At 33.4% G+C, this 19,831-nt stretch overlaps 4 protein-coding genes across 8 annotated transcripts in view; 1 reads left to right on the forward strand and 3 right to left on the reverse strand.

Annotated features, from left to right (window-relative positions):
• Positions 1-3,805, reverse strand: part of Atg4a (Autophagy-related 4a) — a 7,006-nt gene extending 3,201 nt beyond the window's left edge. Inside the window, exons 1-6 of one of the 3 annotated variants that reach the window (XM_018512043.1) lie at positions 3,570-3,805; positions 2,963-3,089; positions 2,728-2,898; positions 2,210-2,387; positions 1,243-1,322; positions 525-676 (exon numbers count right to left, since the gene is read on the reverse strand). In XM_018512043.1, coding sequence (XP_018367545.1) covers positions 525-676; positions 1,243-1,322; positions 2,210-2,387; positions 2,728-2,898; positions 2,963-3,065 — 684 coding nt within the window. In that variant the 5' untranslated portion in view covers positions 3,066-3,089; positions 3,570-3,805. Of the gene's footprint in view, positions 1-524; positions 677-1,242; positions 1,323-2,209; positions 2,388-2,727; positions 2,899-2,962; positions 3,090-3,316; positions 3,334-3,569 lie in introns of those variants that run through there. The other 2 variants (XM_018512045.1, XM_018512046.1) reach the window with 2 other exon arrangements.
• An 842-nt stretch (positions 3,806-4,647) lies between these two features.
• Positions 4,648-5,675, forward strand: LOC108764049 (uncharacterized). Of its 2 annotated transcripts, XM_018512058.1 has the most exons (3): positions 4,648-4,682; positions 4,783-5,063; positions 5,567-5,675. In XM_018512058.1, coding segments are annotated over exons 1-3 (303 nt in total). In that variant the 5' UTR covers positions 4,648-4,680; the 3' UTR covers positions 5,587-5,675. The 2 variants fall into 2 exon arrangements, with proteins under 2 accessions (XP_018367560.1, XP_018367559.1); XM_018512057.1 differs by lacking the exon at positions 5,567-5,675 and having other exon boundaries at positions 4,783-5,226.
• arg (arginase) lies at positions 5,382-7,069 on the reverse strand. Its single transcript, XM_018512047.1, has 7 exons — positions 6,850-7,069; positions 6,647-6,719; positions 6,347-6,552; positions 6,110-6,273; positions 5,871-5,986; positions 5,682-5,804; positions 5,382-5,617 (listed from the first exon to the last, which is right to left on the reverse strand). The coding sequence occupies exons 1-7, from the start codon at positions 6,946-6,948 to the stop codon at positions 5,382-5,384; spliced, it is 1,017 nt and encodes a 338-aa protein (XP_018367549.1). The 5' UTR covers positions 6,949-7,069.
• Positions 7,070-9,248: 2,179 nt separating this feature from the next.
• On the reverse strand, positions 9,249-19,468 carry rempA (intraflagellar transport protein rempA). 2 transcript variants are annotated; one of them, XM_018512009.1, is made up of 12 exons: positions 19,093-19,468; positions 18,771-19,018; positions 18,222-18,540; positions 17,328-17,547; positions 15,886-16,467; positions 14,811-15,099; positions 14,570-14,699; positions 12,959-13,450; positions 12,007-12,293; positions 11,651-11,927; positions 10,646-11,550; positions 9,249-10,425 (listed from the first exon to the last, which is right to left on the reverse strand). In XM_018512009.1, the coding sequence occupies exons 1-12, from the start codon at positions 19,354-19,356 to the stop codon at positions 10,113-10,115; spliced, it is 4,326 nt and encodes a 1,441-aa protein (XP_018367511.1). In that variant the 5' UTR covers positions 19,357-19,468; the 3' UTR covers positions 9,249-10,112. The 2 variants fall into 2 exon arrangements, with proteins under 2 accessions (XP_018367511.1, XP_018367510.1); XM_018512008.1 differs by having other exon boundaries at positions 9,249-10,428.
• Positions 19,469-19,831: the final 363 nt, after the last annotated feature.

Below are 19,831 nucleotides of genomic sequence, written 5' to 3' on the forward strand. Positions count from 1 at the left end.
TGTCCCCCTCGAAGTCACAAAACATTTGTTTGAAACATTTTTCTCTAAAATGCACTATTCAAGAGAAATTTGAGGTTGTCATTTAAAATGGGACACCGTATATATACATGTACTTATTTAATAAAATATGCAATAAAATCAATAACACATCAACAAAAATGACATTTTGACAGTGATTTGAATTCGTCTTGAAGATTCCTACAATATTATGGAAAAAAAATTGTATAATGCTATTTAAAAAAGTTAAGATGACTTTGATTTCCTTATGGAAAAAGATTAAAAAAAATTTTTTTTATTACATGTTGTAACCTATATCAAATAAATGAATACTCACTTTTCAATCCTTTTTTTAACTGTCGGAAGTGTCTGAAAAACCATGCAGACTGTTACGCTGAATACTCTGTATACATACACACATATCTTGGAATTAGAGTACACATAGTAACATGGTTTTTTTACAACTATCTGTATCGTTGATATATTAGCATTTAAATTTAATATTTTATGCATGCAAAAATTCTTACCTTAAGTCCATTAATGTATACAGGATTAATTTCGCTAAGTCCAAGGCGCAGCGGGATTAATAATAACAAAGGTTTCCATTGGCTAGGTGCCCTTAGGGGAATTTCTCCATCTGCTTCTGCTGTTACACCACCTTCTACTCTACATTGTCTCACTGTATAACCATTAAAATTATAATATAAAATATATAATAACAGTTCAATTATAACGTATTTAATTCTCTCTACGTAACAATAGCAAATAAAGTTTTATGATTAGTTTCATTTTATTTTTTATCTATTTGTAATATTGCAAAGAACTTTAAGAAAATATATACGATAAAACTAATATACGTATTAAGTAATGCATTGATATATTTAAAGCCCATTCTACATAAGACGCAGAACGCAGGTCACAGGTCGCAAGCATTTCAGATTGTAATAGGTCGCAGACCGCAATACGTAGAATGCAAGACACAGGACGCAAAAGTTAAAGTTCATTCAACTTTCTGCGTCCTGCGTTCTGCGTCCTACAATCATAATTAAAATAAAATACGTTAGGCTAGTTTCTAGTTTTGCAACCTGCAACCCGTGTTCTGCGTCTTATGTAGAATGGGCTTAATACGCTTGATTTTTAATAAAGATTAGAGGCATATTTCTTGTTTAAATATATGCAATTGTAACTTAATGTTACTTATTCTTTAAATATAAAATAATGTTAATACAACTAATACATACTTACAAATATCATTAACTATTAATGTATTATCTAATGCAACATGTATAGTGAGAGAGCTCCATTCATCATATACAATTAATTTTCTAAAAAAAAAGAAAAATATTGAAAACTTTGATTTATTAAAACAAATCATTGAACTATATAAAATATACTTCTCTCATAATATTTTTAATCAAATATAAATTTTTGTGATATTAAAAATATTTAAAATTATATTTTAAATATACTAGGTGTAACAGAGCAACGGTACCAAGATAATTTCTTGAAAAATATACATTTTCTTGAAAAATGTTTCAGACAAAAATTTTTCGACCAAGGGGGACATAATATGGTATTATTGATTAAACCTTAGGTGGTGTCAAGACAAGGTCAAGACAAGGTCACATTAAATTTTTTAAACAGAACCCCTCATTTTTCATTACATATTCTTGTAGCTTACTTCGAGAGCTTTTCGAAACACTATAAATACTCTATTCTTCATGCAGTTTTAATAACAATTTACATCTTCCTGTTATTGTTAGAGCATGATATCAAAGAATAACGTCTCTATTTTTAGGTTATGTGTGTTCGATTGTGTGCATAAGCGTATATGAGAGTTTTGTGATTCGAACGCCGCCTACCGCACCACTAATACTAATTCAGGAACTTGATTTTGATGACACTTTTCTAAGCCTTGTTCGATCTTCTGGTCTCTATCCTCCATATAAGCTACAAGATAGGTAATGAAAAATAGGGGTTCTATCTAAAAAATTCAATGTGACCTTGCCTTGATCTTGACAACGCCATCTAAGGTCTAACCAATGATACCATATAGTTTCCCTTGAAGGAAAAACTTTTATCTGAAACATTTCTCAAGAAAATGCATATTTTTCAAGAAATTAGCTTGATATGGTCGCTTTGTTACACCCGGTATAAATGCTTAAAAAAATAAAATTTTATTTAATTTTAAAATTCCTGCAATAATACATACTTTAATACTTGTGCAATAGTATTAGGACCAAACCATTGTCCAACTTCCTTTCCTTCAGATGCACCCATCAATGCGATTTGATGGATAGAGAAAGCAGCAGCCCTTTTATCCTCAAAGCGCCTTAAAATTTTTAGATATGTGTTATTCTTTGTTTCTGGCATCCATTGCCAATCTTTACCTGTGTCATAAGTAAAATGCTATATAATCATTTAATCATTTCTGTAATTATACATGTAGTTTCTTATATTTAATAGGATACACACAACCGGGAAGTTATTTATATATGTAAAAATAAATAATGAAAATAATAAAATTTTTTTGAAATCATTAGAAGTAATTTTGAGAATTACAAAGGTAATGGTTTTTTCTTAAATGTCCCCACAAAACAATCTTTGATGGTCTTACAACAAGTTGTTGAACTTGTTTTGACAATGACAAAGGAAGAAAAGAAATTTGATTATACAATGTTAAATTTATTATCTATATAATTAAAATATTGCATGCATGTGAGTGATTACCTAAATGTAATGTAATTAAGGCTTGGGCCAGAACCATTTGTCCACATCTCAACATACAACCCCAACCTTTATCAGACGTAAATGTAGAATTGCAGCCTCCAATGGGAACAAACCCTTTGCGATAAGTAAACCATAGTTTGGATCGTATATCCCTGCGTATTGCATCGAGCTCTAAAATTTAAAATCTTACAACCTATTTCATCAAAAATATTCATATTCTGATTATTTATTAGACCTTTTATAGCATTATACTTCCTGCCAAGGATCCAAACTGGCTCATCCGTTGGTGGTATATCTTCTGCTTCATCGGGAACATTTGGAGTAAATAGAGTATCCATTATTACTGTTTTTATAGTTAATACCTACAAAATAAATTGTCATAATTTAAACTAAATAAAAAATATGATTACGTGTACGTGATGAATGCACATGAATAAAACAAGTGTTTCATATATAAATTTAAAGATTTAAATATTATTGTTTATGCATAAACACATGTAATAAATATCTGAAATAAAATATCCAATTAGCATTCCAATATTATCCATTGTTATTCTGTAGATTCACACGCAAAGAGAACATTACATACTATTGCTTACAAAATTTTTATTATAAAATGCAATAATTAATCTAATAATTTATTTGTGATTAATTTTTCAATCGTATTCATCAAGTAAAAGATAAGAATGGTCCGATAACATAAACGAGGAAAAGGTTAGAAATCAGAAAATCGGCTTGGGTATGATATGTATGCGCGCGCGCACGCGTGCAGTATGGACTATGGTGGTGTGTGTATGTGTGTGTGTGCGTGCGTATATATACACACATGCCCCTTCACGCACCCAAAAACATTGGTCATCGCATTTGCGTTGTCTTTGAGTGCGAGGTTATACACGCCATTCAAGGCAAAAAAATATTGCGAATAACAACAAAACACCAATAGTTTATGTTTAATAAATAATATGATTAATATGCAAACGAAGGCTGAATTTGGTAATAGCGTTTCGAGTTTCGAGATTTCTATTCGAGACTTTCGAGAAAGAGATTCTTCCATCTCCTCGACCAATTCAGAAACTGTTTCTATAGTTCATGGCGGAATTAATAGATCTGTTCTTTTTAGCTGAACTTTTGCATCAGTTCATCTTTCTTCCTCTTTTCTTCAGGAAGAATGAAGAAGAAGAACAAGAAAGATAAACTGGTGCAAAAGTATAGCAGAAAAGAATAGGCCTTAGGGTAAATTTTCACGAGCTGGGGTGCGTTCTAAAACGTAACTTTGGTTACTAAAAAGCTATAGTTTACGTTACGTTAACTACAGATTTCAGTTACCAAAGTTGCGTTATGGAACGCACCCCTGGGGGTCGATTCTGAGGGTGATCCCAATTGACCACGGCTCGATTGGACACCACCAATCACAGCGACCAGGTGCCTAGGAGTTTTGTAGTCTCAATCGCTGTGAGTGGCTTGTGTCCAATTGAGCCGTGTCCAACTGGGTGCCACCTACATTCAGAGAGTGACAAAGATAGAACGACACTTGTCTCGCCTTGTGTCATCAAATGGAAAGCACCCTATGACTTAGGCTGGATCCTCATACAGACACCGCTTTGACACAGAGCACTGATTGGTGAAAAACCGGTTGTGCGGGTAAAATTTACTCCCACCACCCGTTTTTCACCAATCAGCGTTCGGTGTCAAAGCGCTGTTGTCCGTATGAGGATCCGGGCTTATGCTGGATTCACACTGGATACAGCAAGTGTCAAGCAGCGGAGTAGCAACCAACCAGCGTGACGATATTTACAGTGGCGTAAAAAATATCGCTTCGCTGGTAGGTTCCTGCTCCACTGCTTGACGCTTGCTGCGTTCAGTGTGAATCCAGCATTACTGGTTTCGATAGGTCTGTTTTTTATTGCTGCACTTTCTGAACTGGTACACACAGTGCAATAAAAAACAGACCCAATGTAAGTTAATGGTTATGTTATCTATAAAACAAATTAAATTGTTTGTAAAGGATATATAAAGGAATATATTTTTTATATCACAAGTGTTACTTTGTTCCAGGATGGTATCGAATCAAAAGCTCATGAAAATAGCAAGTTTGGGAGGATTTATAACAGCAAGTACAGGTTATATTCTCTATTATCGCATACAATACAATATTAAAAACAGTGAGACTTATAAAGATGTCATGAATACCCTACGTGCACATAAGAAAGCTGTACCATACCTTGGAGAACCTATATCGTTGGGCCGCATCACTTACGGTGATGGACATCGAATACTTGAACATGAAGATACAAAAATTACACAAAATTACAAATGGTTTAAAGTTCCACTTACAGGTACCAATACTAAAGGAAAGTTATATTATGAAGTAACATGGAATCGTAAACTTGAAAACAAACTTGAAGCATCTAAAATTGAAATTATATTTGATAATATACCTGGAAAAACGTTCGTAATAAGACAATGCGAAATAAGTTGAAATTATAACAAACTTGTATCGAGAGAAAAATAGATTTGATATTTTTAGAGATTTAATTAAATACTATATAAAAAGTTAGGTAATATTGTAAGGACAAATAATAAAATTGAAAATAACCCAGAGATAATTAAAATATTACAATTTTAATATTTTAATAATTCATATAAAATAGAAATCAATGGAAAGTTTGTAAAGGCATATCGGTAACACCGTCAGGTACTTTCAAACCGCGTCTTGAGTAGCCCAAAGCTGCTTGGATAATGTGTATGGCTGCTTGTACAGTCATTTTTACATCTTGTTTATTACCAATTTGTGGATTAACTTCTACTAAATCGATAGCATTCAATCTATGTGTTCTAGATATTTCTTCCATAAGATGAATTGCTTCTCTAAGAGACAGTCCTCCACGTACTATATGCAAATATAGATTTATAATACTATTTATGTACACTGATATAATACATACACTACAAACCTGGTACTCCAGTACTAGGTGCTTCGAGCGGATCTAGTGCATCTATATCAAAGCTGACATGTAAAGATCTTGAGTTATGAGAATCTATTTTATTAAGTGCCATATGTATCACATCGTGAATACCTAAAAACATTAAATGTATTTAATATTTTATGTAATAATCAATGTACAATTATTTTATAATCGAACCATAACGTTCTATGTCTTCCATTCCAAAAGCAGTAATACCAAATTTTTCAATTATTAATCTTTCATAACGATCTATAGATCTCAAACCAATATAAGCTACATTTCTGATAGATAATCTAAAAAAAAGAGATATATTGATTAAATTTATTGTTTATATTTGTTTTAATATAATAATTTTAATTTATTTGATATAGTTTAAAAAATAGCAGCTCATGTTCTGAATATCTTTACATTCTTACATTGGCATTTGCCAGTCCATGCCTGGTAAATACGGCCAATAATCAGCTAGTTCCGAAGTCAATAATGCTACGGGCATTCCATGCACATTACCACTTTCACTGGTTTTGTTAGTATTTAAATCTGCATGAGCATCTACCCATATTACTGCCACATCTTGTTTTTCCTATGAAAAAAATATAATATTTGAATTTAATGAAAATTATTGATTTTTCTATAAAAATATTTCTCTTTTGTACCTTGACATGTCCATCAATTGTACCAATGCTCAAGCTGTGATCACCACCGATTGTTAATGCTTGCCTACCTTCGCGTAACACTTGTCGAATTTGTTTAGATAAGTTACTCATACAACTAGCCACGTGGCCCAAATGTGACATATTTTGTACATCATTCATATTACTTATATTATAGCACACGTCACCATAATCTCGCACATCCAAATCTTTTTTTGTGAAATAAACATAAATTATGTTAATTTACAAATTATGTATACTTACATTTATACAAAAGATGTATATATTATTGCATAAATTTACCTAATATTTTCAATTTGTCTACCAGATTTGCTGCTCTGATTGTCTCGGGTCCACGAGCTACTCCTTCTTTTTTCTGTAAAATTTACTATTTTTATAACATTTAATGCTCTTGTTTATTACTTATACTAATCCTTTATTTAAAACATATGCACTATTGGATATCGAAACTAAAATTGTTTGCTGTCTGGCTATTTCATATTTACCTGGCCTTTATCAAAAGGTACTCCGATTATACCAACTTTTCTACTGTAATAGTGAATACCTTTACTAGAAATTATGCGAACTTTAGTCAATATATTCATTTTGAAATCTATTTCTCTTCTTTGTTGCAGTTATTTACGATTACATACAAAGAAATAATCTGTTCTTTGACCTATAACTGCAGTCTGATATGGAAATCTTATTGACAACATTATGGAATAAAAAGACCATCAATTGCTACATTTATACGGCACGCTTTATGCCGAAGTTATGAAACTGGCCAATCATAGCTGTTCCTCTGAAGAATGGAATGACTGTGATTGGTCAGTTTCATCACATGGATGTTATAACTTCGGCGTAAAACGTGCCGTGTAAACGTAGTAAATGATAAATATGAACAGTAGATATAAGAATGTATACAGGGTTACAAGAAATTAAAAAATTCCTTGACTTTTCCAGATTTTCTAGATAAAAATGGAAAATTTTCCATGACTAATATAGAATATGTATTAACATTTAGAATAAAGGATTGTAGGAAAGCTAGTTTATATTATTAAAAACAACGCAAAAGAAGCTTAGCAGCATAATAAAATTTTGGGTGCAAATTCAAGCCAATAAAAAATAAATTAGTATTGGAAAAAGAATGAAATTATAATGAAAAAAAGGCTATCAAATAAAAATACTGAACAAAAAATATATAACAGGATTACCACAGACCTGAAAAACCGGGAAGTCAAGGAAATTGAAATTGGTTATGGAAAACCGGGAAAAATCAGGGGAAAATGTAAAAAAGTCTGGAATTTCGAAATTTGCTCACAATTTCCTTAAACTACTCCTATTCCAAATAATTGTTATAATTTTTTAAATATTATATCTGACGTTTATAGTTCAAAACTTGCACACTTTAAATAATTTTAACAAAATAATTCAAATATATATTTTCAGTATTTTTATTTGATCCTCTTTTCGTCATAACTGCATTCTTTTTTTCAAAACTAATTTATTTTTTGTTGGCTTGAATTTGCACTCAAAATTTTACTATACTACTAAGCTTTTTTTGCATTTTTAATAATATAGCCTTCCTACAATCCTTGAGTCTAAATGTTAAAATTTACATATTTTATATTAGTCACGGAAAATTTTCCATTTTCATCTGGAAAATCTGGAAAAGTCGGGGAATTTTTTAATTTTCTGTGACAACCTTGATATAAATTTTAATTCATTAAAAATTTTATTTCATTAAAAATCGTTTAAAATGCGCGAGTTTTGAACGTATTTGACTATAAATGTCAGATGTAATATTAAAAAAATTATAACAATTATTTCTCCTGACTTTTCCCGGTTTGCCAGATCTGTTGCAATCCTGGTATATGTATGTACATACATACAGTATACAATTTCATATGTAATCGTACTGAGAAATGTTAAGTACTTTTATTTCATATATATATTCGGGAAAAAATGTGATAAATTTTGAAAAATTTCTTAACTTTTTTGGAAAATTATACTAACAATATATAAGATAAGTTTTCGCCAGGGATATTTCTAATTTCGCGTTTTCTATCTCTTGTTGTAATACATTTGAATTAATTTTACTTAATCGATGTTTGTTTAAAGACTAAAAAAAAATTTCGGGTGAGAAAGTCCATAAAAAATATCATGCTTAGCACTTCTTGTGCTAGAAACTGCAACCTTACATCTAGCATTTCTTGCGCCAAAAATTATAACAGTACAATTTTGGGATCAACGATAATGACAACGACGACGAGATATCTTGATATAAAAAAAGTTTCAAATCCGGACTTTGCATTGCAATATCTTCGCTCGTAGGACACGTACAAAAAAAGCACTTTTATTATACAATCGGAGTGCAAGCTATCGATGGAAAATTTGATTGATTTAGTTGAGATTTCCGCAACTCGCCGGCTCTCGTAAAGTAATACGGCCGGTCTTGTGCTGTAATGTCGCTGCTCGTGCTCTTAGCGTCTAGACACTACCTGTGTCTTGATATAAATTTAATTAAAAATTATATACAAAATTGAATTAGACTATCATATAAGACGTTTTGTCACGATATATTTGATAACATTTTCATTAAATACACTGTACTACACTCACAATTACACTATATTTATTCAGGCACTATTTATCTATAAACTTACTGAGCACGGTTTAAAATCGATTTTAATACGAGAGTAATCATTTGGAGCAATTTTTACATCATAATAATAAGAAAATAAAGATAAAAAATTTACAGTTTCCTTTACTGATTGAGAATTTATACCTTTTTTTAACATTTATTCTTAACTTTCAGAAATATTGAATAAATCTGTTATAATTATAAAGTGTAAAAAAACATTCAAATAATCAAAAGCAAAAAAGTACTAAATGATTACTCCTGGATCGATTAACGAATGATAAATATACTATATTATGCTTACCGGAACTTTTTATGTACAAATTTACTAAGCAGTCTAAGGGATACTGGAGTAACGAAATTATATAGACACATTATAGCCATGTAAAAATCTCTAAATTGACTGAGAAACAAAAAATCCTTTTACAAGATTGAAGTAGATGCAAAGTTAGGAGACGGGGCAGTTAACATATATTAAAATCAAAAGGAAAGTTAAAAATTTACATTTTTCAATTCATAGAGATATCACCTATCCTGACGTTGATGTTTCCCTAATACAAAAGTTCAATAGCTTATATGGATAAAATGATATCGCACTATTCATCGAATTACGTGAACAGTACCTCAGCTTATTGTACTAAGATTGAAATAACCTTAAAAAAAATTTATATTTAACTGCAAATTACGCATATACGTATGCTTAGCGAAGATTCAAAATAGTAAACAGAGCAGTAATTATGCGTAGTAGATGCCGGATTTTGTAAGAGATGGCACTCTAATATGTTATATAAGGACAGTATGTGTTTGAATAAGACAGAGCAATATAATGTAAGAAATTAATTAAATACTTGATATTACTATTATTAATATTGTAAGAAATTTAGAGGAAATAGGCACAACAGAGAAGCTATCAGCGTCAGGGCTGTACGGCTCGGTGACAGGACGGAAGTTTACAATATGAAGGAGATCAGACCTCAGTGCGAATATCGGAGGAACCTGATATTTTTTCGTATTGTTGTTTATTTCTTACAACATTTTTAAATTGAAATTTAAGAAGTCTGTACTATTGACATCGATCAAATTCGATCATCACTCCAGCATTCTCTTAATGTCGATTTTAATGAAGTTTTACTCTCCCAGGAGCTCTTCGATTCCATCATCCTTGTCGGAACTGTCCTGCCGCTGCACTTTCATTTTATAGCCCAGTGCTTCTAGAAGATTTATATTAAAATAGTAGGTCAAATTGATTCCTGGTACTAGGCGTTTTAGTTCTTCGATAGTCGCCCAAGCTTTCTCTGTGTCCCCTATATTGGCGTAATGCTGTGTAATCGTTGCGAACAGATCGCCACGACGCACTGACTGTTCTAAATTAGGTCCTTGAGAGTCGAGCAGATGACGAACTTGTTGCATTGCCGTTTCTGTCTCACCTCTATCAAACAATCTGCTTAATGAGAAAAAAAAGATATTTAAATATATACAGAATAAATCCATATTCAATTAAAATACAATTAATATAGAAACAAAATATTGTATCTATAGGAATTTCTATTATTTAAATAAGGATAATTATGATAAACGCAAATATGTTGAAAATATAATATTTATGGTAAAATATTTCGTATAAAAATATAAGCCTAGATCTCTAATCATTTTGGATTTACCTTTTAATATCCAAATAGCGTTTAATTGCCGACATCCTATTGTTTACCAGCTCTATTGCCCGCTTGTGAACATCCGGATCTCGCGGCGTCACCACCTTGGATAAACACCTGTTTGCTTGGTTTAGTGCGTCCAATGCTTTTTCATAATTCTGAAACTCATCGATCTCCACTTGCGCGCATGCCACATAAAAATTCGCCAATAAATCCATGGCTTTGCCCCTGGAGTAGAAATTAATTATATTTTTTAGAATCTCTGGTTGATTTTGCCAATCCAAAGATTGCAAATAATTGCCCGCCATGATGTAGATCTCGCGGTTCCTTGAAACCTGCGCGAAAAAGCAGATTTTTTCAGTGTCTCCGGATTTAAGCAATGCTTTCATGGCGCGTAACTTGTTGCCAGCTTGCGTGAATTTCTTAGTTGCAAGATGATAATTTCCCTGATCGAAGGTGATCTCTGCGATTTTCTCAAGCGTAGAAATTCTCATACGCTCGCGCTCTGCGTCGTCGTCGCTCCCTTTTTCAATCGTCAGCTTCTCTGCGAGCTCTTCGCTTAGTACGACATTATGTTGCTGGATTAGATCCAAAGCCGCCATATAGTCTCTACCGGTCGCGAGTAAATCCACTGCCTTATCGATTTGGTCGTTCTGCATGAAATAATCGGCGCACTTGTGAATTAATGCCGGATCAGAATCTGCATTTACGTCCATGATAATCAATTGCAATGCGCTGTACTGTCGCGTTCTGAACGCGACGTCTAAAGCTTTATGCAAGAGACCAGCTTTATGGTATAACAGTACTGCACGATCGGGTTGATCATTGTTTTCATAAAATTTGGCGACGTCTATCTGCGAGTTCCGTGGCGCTAATATAGTCAGTGGCCACAGTTCTTCCAGCATGTTGTGCTCCTACAGAGATAATAAATATCGCAAAGATTTATTAACTCTCGTCAAGTGATTCAAAATGGGATAAATAAGGCATTAAGTTTTTAACAATTGAATGCCTCACCTTACATAGCCGTATTGCATTAGTATAAGCTCTAGCAATCGTATAGAAATGAATCGCCTGTACCATATTATTCTTCGATTCATAATGCGCAGCAAGATGATATGCCGCTGCAGAGTGATTTGTTCTAGTTACTAGCTCACACACTTCATTCTCTCTACCAAAATAACAAAGCAACCTTGTCATCGACAAAGTGTCCTTTGCTTGCTCATAAAGATGTAAAGCGGTCTCCATATCGCCGGTCGACTCAGTGTACTGAGCATGCCAATTTTTAATCTCCCTACGACGATATTAATTTGACTGCATTACAACTAATTATCTTCCAATTAACGTATTTAATTAATATTCCTGTTACTTACGGTTCTTCGGAATTATTCAGATACGTGAGTAACTCTCGGGGTCTCATCAAAAGCATTCTAGGCACTTCAAATCGATGGCAATCGGCTTTCGTGTACATATCGATAGCTTCTGCCACTTTATCTTGCTGCTCCAACGCACGAGCATAATTATAGTAACTTGTTTTTTCACGGATTTTATTCTCGTTACTAGCTAATTCGATTGCCTCTTTAAACTTATTCCGCCCTTCGTATAGCCGTCCTAGCAGATCTAGACGCTTCGCTTCTCGAAATAGATGTTCAGCATCAGTCTAAGGATTGAAGATTATACAATTAATACATATTTTGGATGTATACTCTCAATATTCATTAAAAATATACTTAAGAGGATCCTAAAATTATCTGTTTTACCGATTCAATAAGATCCGCATACATACTATGTATGTGATTTCTATGTCAATGGGCGCGTTCAAGTTGACAAAGCGGCTAGCTTACTCGCTGAGCAAATGAATATAATTGGTTGTTACTTATAGATCCAACCAATCATATTCAATCGCTCGGTAAGCAAGCTTAGCTGCTTTACCATCTTAAACTCGCTCATTGATACATCATTACTATATCAATACCGCAAAGACACGTACAAATTTTCTAATTAACTAATTTTTCATATTAAGTACCTAAGCCTAATTCTAAGAACTTAACATTGTTTGTTCATGTAATCCTTGGTCTGAACCAAGCTTGTTTTATACATACAAAATATAAAACTTGTATATAAAGTAAATATTGTTAGGAGTCGACGCCATAAGCAGATAACAAAATTGTAATTTGCCAATTTTTTTTGTTTTTTGCATAAAATTAACCGGTTTTAACTACATTATCGTTTATACTTTAATTATAGAAAAAGATTATATTTATTTTTAAAATAATCGGTAAAACAGACGACAGGATAACCTTAAATATATATTTAATAACTTACATGAAGGCCAAGTTCGACAGCTAAAATTCCTACTTGTGCTTCCAAGCTTAGAGTATCATCTTGCATTGCTTCACGTAATGCCCGTGCAGCATTAGCTTGCTTCATGTGACCTAGGCAAAGAAGAGCCATGTTCAGTTGCTTTGTTTTCACACACATCTTGGCCAGACTCTTCCAGACAGCTTCGTTCTTTATAGATTTAATGGCTTTAAAGGCTTCCTCCATGTTCGCCACACTAATATGGAAACTGAAATCCATCACTGCTTTCCTGGTGATAGAATCGCACTCTCCTAGTTCCTCAAAGTCTCTCATTAATAACTGCATAATCTTGCTACATTTATCCAAGCTCTTTTCGGAATTTAAAATAATGATATGTGGCGAGTGTACACCTAACAATCGGCAATTCTCATCAGCAATTGGCTTCACATCCTGTACAACGATACCGTGATCCGATGTCGCATATAACGATACCAGCACTACAGAGGTTTGTACAATCTATAAAAAAAATAATCAATATTTTAATCTTACTCTTAGATCTAAATTTTATAATTTATAATCATTTATAGCATGTTGGATTGTAGCAGGTTTTAAACTGATCTGATTGGATTAATGATGCTGTAAGCTCTACCATTGATAGAACATGTAACGTCAACCAATAGCAAAGCCTTAATCCAACCCAGTTGATTCAAAATCTGCTACAGTCGACTATTATATTATCGCGCGCGTGTCCATGGCCTACGGGATCAGGTAGAGCAGATTGAATTGATTGTGAATCGAAAAGTCATTTTCTATTTTGCAATTCCCTCAATACTTTAGAAAATATTAATTTCTAAATCAATGAATAAGCACGTATCCTTGTGGACTGTGGGGAGTAGCGATTACTTGGTAGGTACGCAACTTGAGTTATAGCGCTTAGCAAGCGCAGCGCGTTCACTAGACAGTCGAGCATCGGGCAGTCCCCGCGCGACAAGCGACCGTGACCGATAAGCGTATATTTGGCAGCAGTTCGCGCGGATATATGTTTATTCAGTAATCTTTAGAAATTAATATCTCCTAAAGTATTGCGAAAATTGCAAAAAGGTCTTTAAGGCTCAATTCAGTCCATTCTATTTGTTCACGAGAGACGATCTCGTAGATGTCGGAGATATCCTGTATAAAGTCAAAACATGTTCCGCCTATGATATATAATTATTTATACTAATTTTTATTTTATTTTAATGTCGTATATGTTCGGTTTTAGCAAGGCTATTAAATCGTATTTGGTAAAAAAAATAATATTTAATGAAATTATAAAATAAATTATTTTAAGCATTAAGATCCATTAATCGAATATAGGTTTTTCTTATTCACGCACGCACGCACAGTTAATCTCCCTAACTTTAATTCACATTATAATCGAACAGTATGTAATTTTTCTTTTAGTAGCTTTACTGTTCACTTTTATCAGGAGACACGGTAGTGTCTCGGCGCTAAACCAAGCGTAATGCCATTATTTCTATACATAAAGTAATGAGAGAACAATGCCAGTAGAAAAATTGAGTTGCGAAAGTTTCTGCTATAAAGTGTATGACATTTAATCTACAATCCAAATAAAGGCAATTTTATACACATTACCCAATCATTGTCCTTATTGAAGTTCTTAGAATCACGTTTTTCTAATTTTTGAGCTCGACATACTAGTAGCCTGGGATCCTCAACATCCCAGCAATGCGCTGTTACCAATCTTCCTTTGCATTGTGCTGCTCTAAAAATAGTATCAGTATTATCAGGGACATATAAAATCAATTAATGGAAAATAATAATTCTAATCTGTAATTTGATGCGGTTGTGTCGAATTTTTAGCTTATTTACTCACAACATAGCGTCATCATCAACGATGTTGTCTGACTCTCCGAAGTCAAATTCATAAATCTGATCGCTTTCAATATCCCAAACGTATAAAATCGAACTGGGCATAAGATTTGCCATAGCAACAGTGATTGAAACGCAACGGCAATCCGAATTACATCTTGCTTCAATGATTTCAGCAAAATCGCTAATCGCCTCATATGTCGCCATGGCGCGGGTGTGTAGCTTAGCCTCGTGTTTGCTCAGATTCCAAATCTTCAAAATGCCGTTTAATGATGCTACAGTTAAATAATGCCCTAAAAAATGTTGTATAATATTTATAATACAGTATAATATTTATAATACAGTAATAAGAGAAACCCAGGTCAAACAATTAAACGAGCTATAAATGTGACAATGCAAAATTTATTATTTAGCAATATAATTTTCCAGATACATTTCAACTATACTTAGTCTTCATCCAGTTGCAGAAATATAATTACTTCATATAACAAAAATTAAATTAACATATTTAAAGGATCATTTCAAATATTTGTTTGGTAAAAAACGAATTGTCTAGAGCGATAGTTATTAAAGGACACACAATGATGTTTCCGAACGTCTCTCCATACATATAAAGGAAGAAGATTCTCCAAATCATATGAAATGGTTGACAATGATCTATGCAGTTCATCCAAGTCTGTGTAAGTTTAAAATTTCTATCTTCAGCAACTGTTTTCGAAAATTATCGTAAACATTATTAAGTTTCATTTTAGGTTTATAATAGACCAGAATAAAGTTTTACTTTCGATATCTGTTGTAGATGAGATGGCATGACCCCATGCAATTTACAAGATTTTAGAAACTGTAGTTGAGATGTAATTATAATTAAGTCGATCCAACAGTTCAATATTATCACATCTAATTATAGCTCGTTTAATTGTTTGATCTGGATTACTATTTATTAATTTTTTTGAAAGTTATACAAGCGTTAAAGAATTGTTTGTAATTTATGTTTTAATGGTAATAAAAAGTATTTTGTTGTTAAAATTTTAGGTGATAAGAAAAACTCACGACACTTTATGTCAATTAAAGATTTTTACCTGTCAATTCCATTGTGATTGGTTCGCCCTCCTCCGGTAAAGTGGGAAGTGTCTGAATAATAGATCCTTCTATGGATCTCAACTGAATGATCGTTGGAGTCAACACGATCAATGTGTGTTCGTAGATCAATATCTTTTCCGTATCGCAGTTGAAGGTTGTCAATACATTCGTATTAAGATTGGCACCTTTATTAATACAATTGACAACAATTTGTCTTCCAGAAGAGACAACGATGTATTCTTTTGATACAGCGATAATCTGCACTTGAATCTCCGTTTTTAGAATATACGTCTGTTCATCCATCTCGAGTAGAATCTGTGTCGGAGTGAGCTGGCTCGCGCAAACACCATCATTGTACACGGCGCACATTGGCTGTTGATGCAAGATGAATACATTGGTGATACAGTTAACAGCCAGGAGAGAATTCCGTGATAAACTAACACCCCATTCCAGTTGCTTTACTGTGCCGTGAATCGCGCAGGACTCTGGGATATTCGGCCAAGAATTCTCATCGCAATCAAGCACACATTTTCGCTTCCATAAGTAGATTGTACCTAGATTGGTGCCGGCGGCCAAAGTGTCTGAGAACCGCGGAATGTTTTTTAATCCATTGTCTTCAAATTTACTTTAATGGATATTATGTTATGGACAAAGTCCGCTTAATGGGCAATGTCGGCATTGCCTGGGCCGTGTTAACATTGCACAACGCGATTGGACAAAATCCGATAAAATGACTTATTAGCGAACATGGCTCGATTTGATGTGAATAAAATCAATACTGTCCACCCAGCGGTGGCAATGTCAGCAATCATTATTTCATTGCGGACTTTGTCCAGTTCCAAGTGGACAATATCAACACTGCTAAATCTATATGTGCTAAACTGCATTAGATGAATGGAGCCAGTAGTATAATAAATTTCTCAATTTTTAAGAAATCATTTATAGTGACCGTAACCGTATGCCGTAATCTGTAAGAATTGACTAATCATAGTCGAGCATTTCCCTCCTACAATCAAATGAGAGGAATATTTGACTGCCACGCAACATTGCGATGTGAGCACATTTTCATGCTCTACGCCGACATACATATGCATTTTAAGTACACGTCGTTGTAATGTAAGATCTAACTTATAAATAAATAAGGTTTATGTTTACGAGGGAAGGAGGAAAACATGCATGTGAGCACATTTTCATGCTCTACGCCGACATACATATGCATTTTAAGTACACGTTGTTGTAATGTAAGATCTAACTTATAAATAAATAAGGTTTATGTTTACGAGGGAAGGAGGAAAACCCTCCGGACACACGGTGTGTAAATGCCACTACTAAAGTATTGATACATGTTTATCAGGAAATATTAGTCCGTATACTTCAATTCTAATCAATTCTAAGCCGAGTAAGTCTGATTTAAAATTTCGAAAGCACATTGATGTCTTACCATTTGCCTTGCAAAATGCCAAGCTAGTACATATTTCCTGAGGAGTGGCGACATTTCCATTGGATGAATCCGGAGGCGACAGGATGTATGTATCGCCTGTGTGAATATCCCAGCACCGTACAGCGAGCTCTCCTGTGAGCACGGCCAACGTGTTTCTGCTAATCCAACATAAAGTGGTACTAGTGATACGTGATGTATCACTTCTGCCACTTAGTTTTACCTGAAATAAGTATAAGTATTGAATATAATATAATAATCTCTTGGTAATAAAGTAAAATTGCTCTGAGAAGGTGGGGTAGATCTCGCTCTGCGTGGAAAGTCATTACTTAAGTAGGGAAAAGGTTCTGGAAGATGAGATAGGATCTCAATATTGTATATAGCAGAAATAAGACGTTACTTTTTAAATCTTTTCTTGTTAGTAACTTTTTAACGAATAACGAGTGCCCTATGCTCAATGCTATTATTTTTTACATTTCTTCTCTTGATGGATGACGATTCCATTTGCTACCATAATATTAAATAATTATTTATTATATAGAGTAGCTGATAAAGATCATAATAATACTTAAGGGTAGATTGTTTTATTTTGAAATAAAAATCCTAATACCAAAATATCGAAGTTATAAACTAATTTTTGAATTGCGAGCATTTAAAACTAGTGAATCAAATCTCCTAAAATTCGCGCGTTCAAGTATCGTTGGTATTGTGCCACACCTGAATGCACAAATTAAACCCTATATATTTTCATGAATAAAATTTCTCGGAAAATTGAACCTGTACAATACATAATCAATAATATTGATGCAGAATTTGAATTTGTCATGTACAGTATTCTTAAATTTTGAATAGAAACAACATGTAGATATAGCAGTGATAGAACTCAATGGCATAAACCTTTGTCAATTCGGTGAGCTCTCCAGTGATTGAATCTGCTTGAAAGTGCCCGATGTTCAATCCTTCTGTCATAACAATGATAGAATCTCTGTTTTGATGATACAATAAGCAGTGCAACACTGCACCATCAGTACTAAGAACTTCCTTGCATTGTCCTTGAACGTCAACAAAGTATATGATACCATTTACAGTGCCAATATAAAATGAATGATTGTCCCGTTGTACTGGAACTGCTGTTGGTGCAGCTGTTCTTGGACGCCAGGAACTGAACATATCCAAGGCTCTCTCATCACCAGTCACTGTTGCCTTTGCCAAACCACTATAAACAATTAATTGACCAATCAATATCCAATCAAATAATAAAGAAAGAATATCAAATGTTAGTCTAATCATCTGTAAGTTTTACTTAAAATAGCTTCTTTGAAATTCAGTACTTTTTTATTTCTATTGTATTAACTTGCAATAATTATGAAATAATCTATATTATTAGAAAAATAATACAAGTTGTTTTTTTGTATAATTTAACTTGTTTTTACTTATAAGTTGTACCTAATATCAACAACTGGTTTTGGTGGAACTGTCCTAAATGCAATTTGTGAAAAAGATTCTTTTAGTTCATGATGAAATGTCATGAATAGCTGTCCTCTGGAGTCTATCTTCCATCCAACTATAGATCCACCAGTATCTGCAGATACTAAGCAACCACCATACTGGCTCCATTGCAGAATTGTGATGATATCTCGATGAGGGGTTACTATTACATTGAACTCCTGAGTTCCAGTGTCCCCTGGCCATACCTAATAATAATTTAATATATTTTTTATCTCACAAAAGACTTATCTCCTGTAGCTCAAAATATTGCAATACTAACTCGTAAATCTCCGTTTTCCCATCCTGCCGCTAGCCACGTCTTCTCTGGATGCCAGCCAAGAGAGGTGACTTGTGCCACTGTGTGTCCCGGTGATTCGACATCCTGCACGAGTTCACCTTGATCATCATAGATGATTACAAAGCCACCTTTGTCTTGAGAATACGCAGCAACAGCTAATAAAGGATAGTTATTGTGCCAAGTTGCAAGAGTGCTTATTGAAGCACTTTCAGGATTTTGCACCCGTATGTCAAAATACAAAGTCATTGTTTCAACATATCAGAGTATACACTCATACATTTAATTAAAATTTACCATTATATGAATTAGTATAAATAAGCGTAATCATACATACTATACACTCGTTTCAAAAAATATATTTCACATTATTAAAGCACTTAAAACACAAATAAAACAATTTTTTCTTAAATTGATGGAATGCAATTAATCCCTGTTTCTTCTAATCTATACATATTTATGTTGTTGACAGTTACCATCAGTTGCCTTGGAGACTGAAACTGGAAACACAATGGCCGCCGGACAAAGCTGTCAGTCTGCTCGCCGAGCGATTGAATGTGATTGGTTGGATCTATAAGTAACAACTAATCATATTCATTTGCTCGGCAAGCAGGCTAGCCACTTTGAACTCCACCAATGCGAAGGAATAGCGATAGCGATAGAAATAACTAGAGTCCCTGTAATAATGCTGGATTCACACTGCATCCGATTTTCGTCGTATGAC

Source organism: Trachymyrmex cornetzi, unplaced genomic scaffold, assembly GCF_001594075.2.
Source record: "Trachymyrmex cornetzi isolate Tcor2-1 unplaced genomic scaffold, Tcor1.1 scaffold392, whole genome shotgun sequence".
Taxonomy (NCBI): Eukaryota; Metazoa; Arthropoda; class Insecta; order Hymenoptera; family Formicidae; genus Trachymyrmex; species Trachymyrmex cornetzi.